The sequence below is a fragment of the Leopardus geoffroyi genome, chromosome B1 (assembly GCF_018350155.1).
Source record: "Leopardus geoffroyi isolate Oge1 chromosome B1, O.geoffroyi_Oge1_pat1.0, whole genome shotgun sequence".
In the NCBI taxonomy this organism is placed as follows: Eukaryota; Metazoa; Chordata; class Mammalia; order Carnivora; family Felidae; genus Leopardus; species Leopardus geoffroyi.
Window position 1 is genome coordinate 126,909,129 of NC_059327.1, and position 9,836 is coordinate 126,918,964.

At 38.7% G+C, this 9,836-nt stretch overlaps 1 protein-coding gene across 2 annotated transcripts in view; it reads left to right on the forward strand.

The window, feature by feature from the left end:
- HPGDS (hematopoietic prostaglandin D synthase) overlaps positions 1–9,244 on the forward strand; it is a 33,190-nt gene extending 23,946 nt beyond the window's left edge. The window contains exons 6-8 of one of the 2 annotated variants that reach the window (XM_045472741.1): positions 3,071–3,169; positions 7,528–7,692; positions 7,924–9,244. In XM_045472741.1, coding sequence (XP_045328697.1) covers positions 3,071–3,169; positions 7,528–7,692 — 264 coding nt within the window. In that variant the 3' untranslated portion in view covers positions 7,924–9,244. The other variant, XM_045472730.1, reaches the window with a different exon arrangement.
- The last annotated feature ends 592 nt before the right edge of the window (positions 9,245–9,836 follow it).

A 9,836-nucleotide genomic window follows, 5' to 3' on the forward strand; every position in this document is an offset into this window, starting at 1 on the left:
TCTACTTTGAAGTGTGTTGGCAGGATTAATGAAAAGTTAGCATGAGTACCTATGACAAGGTAGCAAGTGTTTTGAGAAATATTAGATATAATTATTCTATGATGTATAATTAATAGTGCTTATATAGTTCATTGCTCATTGTTTTTCCTTTTGTTAGACATGGCCATCTATACTTAACACATCCTTATAAGTGCAGAGACAAGTAGATACATAATCTCCAATTTAGAGAAATGTATCTAAAACTTTCCCTTCGATGTGCTAAAGACCCCACTGATTGGCAATCTATCGATCGATGGGCTTGTTCTTCTCTATTTCTCTATTTTTTACTCTTCTGTGGCCGAGGCTCCATAATAGAAGCTAACTCCCAGAGGAAAATATTCTTTGGATGTTTATGATTAGAGTAACCTACCTTTGTATTAGAATAACCATGCTCTTACATACCTTCTAGCTAAAAAAAAAAAATGAAATTCACAGGACATAATCCAAGTTTATAAATAAATCATATGAAAGGAGGACATGTTACAGAAATATTGCAATTGGCTACATACCATCTGATTAATAAGCAGGATCTGGCTAGTATATAATGAACAGGCCACAGTTGCAGTATATTCCATTGCCTAGTCTCCCGGCAGTAGGTTGCACTGCTGCCACCTTGTGGTCAGGTACCATTTTCAAGAGCAGAATATTGATACAGTGAAGATGGACGGACAGTGAAAATAGCCCTCTTACTGTATGAGCCCTAAAGATTTTTCAAACACACGTAATTATAAATGTTACAGTATTGGTTGCTAAAAAATTCCACTTCAAACTTTTAAAAAATTAAGTTTAGAAGGCAAAATATGTTTCTGGACATTGGTCACCCTGAGAATCCTCGAATTTACTACTTGTGTTTCCCTGGTTATTCAACATATCTGTTTGTTTCCCCCTAAAGAATGGGAACGGGAAGATGAAAGATGAGCAGGGTTGAAGGAATGCCAGCGGCCCATTTCCAATACTAAATGATTGAGGAAGTGTGGATTTAAAGATAAATGCTTTGGGGGCGCCTGGGTGGCGCAGTCGGTTAAGCGTCCGACTTCAGCCAGGTCACGATCTCGCGGTCTGTGAGTTCGAGCCCCGCGTCGGGCTCTGGGCTGATGGCTCAGAGCCTGGAGCCTGTTTCCGATTCTGTGTCTCCCTCTCTCTCTGCCCCTCCCCCGTTCATGCTCTGTCTCTCTCTGTCCCAAAAATAAACGGAAAAAAAAAAATTAAAAAAAAAATAAAGATAAATGCTTTGGAGAAATAGAATTCCTCTAAAAGTCATCTGATAGAATACTATAGCAATCAGTTTTCAGGTTCAAAAACCTCCTGACTTACAATGCTCTGGAGGAAGAAGGAAATTTCTGAGTCTACCGCGTGGCTATCTAGGGTTTATCAGGAAATACATTTTTAAAAGTACACATCTGGAAAAAAGGATGTGTAATGAAATTTCATCTTCTTTGTGTTATTTTAGCGAGTATTCTTCAAAATGATTCTTAAATACTAATAATTATGCTGGTTATAATTTACATGTAATTCGAGGAGATGAATCACTGAGATGATTCACCAAACATATAAAGAGAACCTGCACTAAAAGATTCTTTTAGTGCAGAGAAAGGATTTTTATTTGGCATTGCATATGCACAAGCATCAGTATACCTGACCTTAAGTTGTGGAAAATGCACATTAGAAGAAGGAACAAAATTGTGCAGATGAGAATACAAAAGTTTTGGAAACCTGTCCAGCAGCTACATCCTGTTCCATTTGACTCCTTCCCATTTCTAGCTATTCTAGGAGAGTCAAGTTGGCCATAAATACCTTTCCAACTGATGCTGAGCTGGGCTGGGCTCTGGGAAGTGCCACATGGATCTGGGTCCATTACTTCTCAGCTTGCACATGATGTGTAAGAGGCAGAACTCACACTGTTTTATTGTAAACTATGAACATATTAACGATAGAGAGAGAACCTTATGAATGAAGGTAGCAAAGAACAGTGGAAAAAATAAAAAGGCAAAATAATGACAAACTTCCCATGTTTCATTTATAAAATCTGACCAATGTATGTAAATATGTAATGATGCTTTTGCAAACTGTGCTCTACAAACCTAAGGCATTATGTTACAGTAATCTCTATTACCTAGCAGTTATAATAATAACAAAGGAAATCGGCAAGTTGGTGAGGGAGTTAATCCACTACCTGACCTGTCTTAATAAAGGCTGGATTTTATTATACATCATTTATCATTATTAGCAAATAACATATGTACACACATATTTTATAATATTTTTGAGATTGGCTTACATTTCATATCCAAGATACACACCAGCCAGAATTTTCGTATATAAACAAACACTTCTTACCAAGAAAGAGGCCATGGTCTCTTCTAAGAACATTTGGTTTGTAATGTTAGCTTACATAATATATCAAAAGAGTGCACCTAGATGATGGTTTTGTAGATGGTATTCAAGGCAGACAAGGCTCATACTAAGGCACCATGTCAAGCCAACAAGAAAAAACGCATAAAAGCCCGAGAGCATAATGATTTATTATAGATTACTTCTGTTAAGTGCAATGGGGAAATAAAAGACTGCCAAACAAAAGGAACCTAGCCTTACAAACTAAAATTCATTTCTTTAGCCTCAGTTACGTCATTTCACTTCAAAAAGAGTGAGCCTAAGAAAAAAGATTAATTTTAAAAATGTAAAAACATAATGGAATCGTTTTTTCTCAGTACAAATTAAGATAAAAATCATGAAAAGTTTTTGTGGGTGAAATATTTAGTCATCATATACAAAGAAGCTGTAAGAACCGGTGACAGTTATTTTTTAATCCATGAGTAACAAAGGGATGACTAAGTATAAAGAATCAGACCCCAATCTCCGTGTCACACATTTGAAAACAGCAACCACCCCCACCAACAACACATAAGCTACTTTTCTTCCTTTCTCAACTCATACGGGAGAATAAATATGGAAAAATCTACTTCCTCTTCCAATCATATTATTTATTTTTCTTCCTATTATCCTTAAAGTGAGCTTTTTCTCTCTCTCCTAGGATCAGATGTTTAATGAGCTTCTTACATATGATGGACCTCATCTTCTGCAAGATTTGGACACATACTTAGGGGGAAAAGAGTGGCTCATTGGTAACTCTGTGAGTACCTTTTACATCATAAAAAAACGCAAGCACACTCACACCCAACCAAAAACTTACAAAGAGTCATTGAGGAAAAAAAAAGTTACCCACCGGGAGAGAGTAGGTTAGAGCGCAGGGATAAAAGCTAAACTTCTCTGAATAAATTTTTTTAGTGGACTTAACTTTGAAAGCATCCACTAAAATATTTTATATAATTATATAAAAACAACAAAAATATTTTAAAAAGCTAACACTGCAAAGTAAAAGCAAAGTGAAACAAATAAACCTGTGTCAAATTGATGCATGAAGTGTGTAAAGTACCTAAGTACTTTATTAGTGAGGTAGAACTGTTTTAAGAAATATCACAGTAAAACACAGTAATTTGACTATACATCTTATTAGAAATATTCTTTCAGGACAAAAAATAGAAATTGTACACCGTTGTTAGTAGGAGCATACCTCGGAGATATTGTGGGATCGGTCCCGGACCACTGCAACAATGCGAATATCACATCAAATGAATTTTTTGGTTTCCCTGGATACGGTTATGTTTACACTATACTGTAATCTGCTAAGCATGCAATGGTATTGTCTAAAACAAAACAAAACAAAACAATATACATATCTTAATTAAAAAAATACTTTGTTGCGGGGCGCCTGGGTGGCTCAGTCCGTTAAACACCGGACTTCAGCTCAGGTCATGATCACATAGTTCGTGGGTTTGAGCTCTGTGCCGGGCTCTGTGCTGACAGCTCAGAGCCTGGAGCCTGCTTCAGATTCTGTGTCTCCTTCTCTCTCTGGCCCTCCCCCACTCACACTCTGTCTCTCTCTCTCAAAAATGAATAAACATTAAAAAATTTAAAAAAAAGTACTTTGTTGCTAAAAAACGTTAACCATCATCTGAGCTTTCAGCACCTTGTAATCACTGATCACAGACACCATAATAATGAAAAAGCTTGCAATGTTGCAGGAGTTACCAAAATGTGACAGAGACACAAAGTGAGCAAATGCTCTTGAAAAATAGTACAAAATAGATTTCCTCAACACAGGTTTGCCACAAACCTTTGTAAAAAACAAAGTATATGTGGGGCTCCTAGGTCTCAGTTAAGCGTCCAACTCTTGATTTTGGCTCAGGTCATGATCTCACAGTTCATGAATCCGAGCCCCATGTTGGGCTCTGCACTGACAGTGTGGAGCCTGCTTGGGATTCTCTCTCTGCCCCTCCCCCACTTACACAAATACACACACACACACACACACCCCTCTCTCTGTCTCTTAAACAATAAAAAAACCCCTCAGTATCTGCAACATGCAATAAAGCAAAGTACAGTAAAGTGAGTGTTCTTGTAATTATATTGTTGGTGGTACTGGGTATAGTCATATTGTTTTCTTCTAATATTAGTATATCATATTTTGGGGTTAAGCAATACAAAAATATGTAGATGTCACTGAGAACCAGGACCTTCAGTGTGGGAGAAAGAAGATAGAGATGTCAGATCCGTGAAGCTAAGTAAACATCCTATTCCTGAAAGTGAACTATATCTGAAGTCATGATGAACTTTATCTTAGGGTAAAGAAAAAAGCACGTTGTATCCTTTTTCTGGACACAATGACCAATCCAATTGTCCTGGGCACCTGCAGGACCCAGATTTTGGGTCTAAGTATTAAAGGATTTAATATTAAATATTAAAAGGAATGAGGGGTTCTTGGAGAAATAGCTCATTCTCAATTCGGGCAGGGAAACGTAAGAGACGAGCTGGGAATACCTCATCACACCGGAAGCAAATGAATTATCAAAGACAACTGGGGTTGTGTCACAAGGACTCAAAAGTTAACTTGAAGAGGCTTCCAGTGGCCAAAGATGGGACAATTCAAGCTTCACTAAGAATATTACTGGCAGTGGATTGAAACAAATCAAAATGAAGACATGATGGCAACTACCACCACAACCAAACACAAACATGTACACGTAAATCCCCAAACCAAATAGAGCTTCATTGGTTACTTTTAGATGATACAGAGTCAAATTATTGTTCTGAAAACGGTCTTTAAAAGGTTGGGGGGTTTGTATAAAGAATTTACCTTGCCTTTCCTATGCCAATTGCACCTCAAGATAACAAAAATCGATGGGCCAAGTTTGTCTTCATCAAAGTATTCCAGTTAGTAAATAAAAAGGGGGATTAAAACAAACTGTTACCGTTTTCCAACCCCTGATAATTGGAATGGACCTAGGCATTGACTAATAATAATTGTTAATGTCACAAAAAGTGAGACCAGATATTACAGCCCTACTACTGACAGAGGAGCACAGTGGCACCTATAAAGTACTATGGACAAAAACTCAGATCTAAATACGATTCAGGTGCTGGGGTAAGTTGGGGTCCTTCAAGGAGACTATATTCTAGGAGACAAGACACAGATTGCTTTTCGCAGCACTCTGGAGACTTAGTCTGGTCACAGTGTGTTGAATCCTTCTGGGTGACACAGAAGCAAGCTTGTCGCATCTTTATTCTCAACTTGCAACTCACCACATGCCTCTTCATTTCCTCCCATGGACTCCCCAGTAGACTTTCCTATAATGTTCCTCTCCCTGCCCTATTGAATGAACACTTTCTAAAGACTTAAAATGTACTCCCCTTGTTTTCTCTTAAAACTCTTCGGTAAACTGCCTCCTGACCCCATCTCTTAGCACTCTCTCCCTTCCTCACAGTGTTCCACACACACTCGTGTTTTGTTTGTTCCTCAGACACAAATCTCACTTCCACCTCAGAGCCTTTACGCTTGCTGGCCCCTCGGCCTAGAATGCTTCATTTCCAGCATGTTTCCTGTCTGGGTCCTATCCTCATGTAAGCCTGGCTTAAATGTCACCTGCTAAAGGTCTTCCCTCCATGACCACCTGAAAGTCCTTCACTTTTTCTTCACTGTCCCTATCAGTTACCTGTTTGTCTTCCTGCTTCTTAAATAAAAGCTGCATCCGGGAAAGGGCTTGCAGCACATTTTGCTTTCCAGCCCATCACAGCACCGAAACCCGCGCATCACACACAATAGGTACTCCATAAATATTTGTTGCCTGAACTCCGAATCCTCTAACCCATAAAACTCTCCTGGCTGACAGGGTTTTAGTATCCATGTTCATAAAACACTAGAATTAGCATTATTAAATTCCATACAAAAAGAAAACTAAGGATAGTCCACATTTAAACTTCACTTTTTGACATTCATCTGGAGCGAAAGTAATGTCAGCCGGATTAATTTCTAGTCACAAAGGGGCAGGGTGGGGGAAGTGTACAAAGAAAAAGTGTATAAGGGTAGGACCAGGCTGCCATCACTCTAAGGGTTCCACTAATGCTCAGGTACCCATTATGTCTTTTGATGTGATGCAATATAATGTGTTAGTGAAAAATATTTAACTTGCAACTCTCTAGGGATAATGTGCACTCTATCCCTTCATACTCTGCAGAATAAAGGAACAAGGTCAACAACAGGACAAAATAATCACACAAATCCTGAAGATAGGACATTATTCAGGACTAGTGTGAACTCTTCAGTAAAAGGGAGTTAAGTGGCATAACCAGATGAAACGCATGTCCTGAAATGGGTCTGCTGTGTCCTGTAAGGGACATTTTTGAAAGAGATGAAAAGTATTGATTGGGTATAAGATAAAGATGTATTGTCACAGAGAGGTGGAGAGTGAATCAAGTTACAAGAATATGTACTGTAAAATCTCCTTTTGTGTTTTTCATAAAGTTTTTATTTCTTTTGAGAGATAGAGAAAGAGAGCGTGAACAGGGAGGGGCAGAGAGAGGGAGAGAGAGCCATAGCAGGCTCTGCACTGTCAGCCCAGAGCCTGACAAGGAGCTAGAACTCAACAACTGTGAGATCATGGCCTGAGCTGAAACCAAGAATCGGACTCTTAACCCCACAGAGCCATGTAGGTGCCCCTGTAAGATCTCGTTTTAGAAGGAGCACGCACACACAAATATCTTATACCCAGAGGTGTTAATATTAGCAACCTCTAGGTATTGGGAGTATAGTGTTATCTGGTATTTTCTATCATATACTCATTCCACTTTCATAGTAAAAGAGAACTTTAAATTAAAAAGAAACTTTTTGCTGTTGTTTATTTTTGATAGAGAAAGAGCAGAGAAGCAGGGAAAGGGCAGAGAGAGAGAGCGAGACAGAGAATCCGAAGTGGGCTCTGTGCTGACAGCAGAGAGCCTGATGCGGGACTCAAACTCATGAACCATGAGATCATGACCTGAGTTGAAGTCAGACACTTTAATTGACTGAGCCACCCAGGTGCCCCCAAAAGAAACTATTTTTGATTTAAGAAGCCATGCCTTTTATGTTCAAATGGCAATTTTTGTTTCAACTAGGTAACTTGGGCAGATTTCTACTGGGAAATTTGCAGCACCACACTTTTGGTCTTTAAACCTGACTTGCTGGATAACCATCCTAGATTGGTAACACTAAGGAAGAAAGTTCAAGCCATTCCTGCCATCGCTGACTGGATACAACGAAGGCCCCAAACCAAACTCTAGGTGACGTGTGCTACCTCCAAGCTTTACTGTTCTTCACAGCATCGCATCCATCAGATAAGCTACAGCAGCCATGTAACCCACACACTCCCTTCCCCAGCTCCATCAAGACTTTCACTCTTTCCATATTCTGCTTAAGCCAACAAACAAGGAAAAAAGAGCATCGGGGTGGGGGGTGGGGGGGTGGGGAGAGCATTTAGTTTCCAGTATCCATTTTTTCTTTCTTTTCCCCAGAATAACTTCACATCATTTACAACTGAGAAAGAAGAGTTTACAATCCAGGCAGGGCTCATTTTGCATCAGTTTCAACAAGCACTGGATTTCAGTCACAATGGTTAAGTAACACATTTCCCAAACGAATGGGTTGGACTTCTGCTGTAATTGCATAAGGTATTAAGTTTGCTGCTAACTCTTCAGTCCACAAATCACTATGTAGGTAACAGATACGTCTCATGAGTAACCACCTATCATATCACTGCTCTCAAAGTCTGTTAGTGACTGGTCACTGCACATCTGTTATTCATGTACAGACAGCAAAGGGTGTAGTTGCATTGCCTGCTGGGTTCTCAGTGATAAACTCACTCAAAAGTTTTTAAAAAGTGGATAATTTATAAAGGGAGCTCAGCAACAGAGATGAAGTACAGTAAAGAAAGGAAAAGTGACAGTGCTGGAGCCAAATTCAAATTGCACATAAATGGAAAGAGTGGTTACAAAACGGACAATAGAACTGAATGGGCGCCTCTCGGGTGATATATACATGGTAAATAAGTATATGAAAAGATGCTCAACATCATGTCACCAGGGAAAGGCAAATGAAAACAAGGAGATATCACTACCTACCTGTTAGAATGGCAAAAATTCAAAACACTGACAACACCAAACGCTGGCGAGGATGTAAAGCAAAATGAACTTTTATTCACTGCTGACAGGAATGCGAGATGGTAAAGACAACTTAGAATTTGAGTTTCTTACAAAACTAAACTTATTCTTACCATATGATACAGCGACTACACTTTTTGGTACTTTCCCAAAGGCATTGAGAACTTAGGTGCATGCAAAAACTTGCTCATGGATGTTTGCGGCAGCTTTATTGGTAACTGCCAAAACTTGGACGCAACCAAAATGCCCTTTGATAGTGAGTTGGATAAGTGAACCACGGCACAACCAAACAAGGGATTATTCAGCACTAAAAAGAAGTGAGCTATCAAGCCATGAAAAGACACGGAGGAAATCTAAGTGCAGATTACTAAGTGAAAGAAGCCGATGTGAAAAGGCTACTGTAGGATTCCAGCTATAGGACATTCTGATTCCAACTACAGGCAAAACTGTGGAGCCTGTGATGGTGCGGGGCTAAGGAGGAGGGAAGGTTGAAAAGATGGAATGTAATTTTTAGAGAGTAAAACTATTCTGTATACTATAATGAATTTGTTAAACTCACAGGATATACAAAACGAAGAGCAATCCCTAATGCAATAGACTTTGGGTGATTATCTTGTGTCAGTGTAGGTTCACTGATTGTAACAAATGTACCACTCTGGAATGGGGGCGTTGATGAAAGTGGGGGGGGGGGAGGGAAGGAGAAGGGATATATTGGAAATCTCTACTTACTGTTCAATTTTGCTGTGAACCTAAAGCTCACCTAGAAAATAAAGCCTATTAAAAAAGAAAAAAAGAGCAGGCATAGTTTTCAGGACACTGAAAACGCAATAAAATTTTGGAAGGCGATACAAATTCAGAATTACAATTTGCCAAGGTATAAAAAGAATGCTCTCTTGTAATCATACAAGAAAGTATTATTACTATTCTTGATAACGTTTTTTACAAAAGTAATTTTATCAATGTTTCTTTTACTACTAAAATTTTATTTTTTTCATTTACCTACACATTTATAACCAACAATGTTTTTAATGTGCTGAGAAAAAAGTTTTAAAGTCATAGAACAACGGTCTTCTCCAATGACTAAGATTATTTTGTACAATCTCAACTTGGCAGTCATTTTTATGGCCCCATGCTACCATGGAGAGCAAGAACCACCCATATAAACAAGTGATTTCTAAACAAGTTTTAGAAATATTGCAGGGAAATATGGATTATCCCTCAGCCAATTTTAAACCATAATTATAGCACTGGAATATCATATTTCAGTT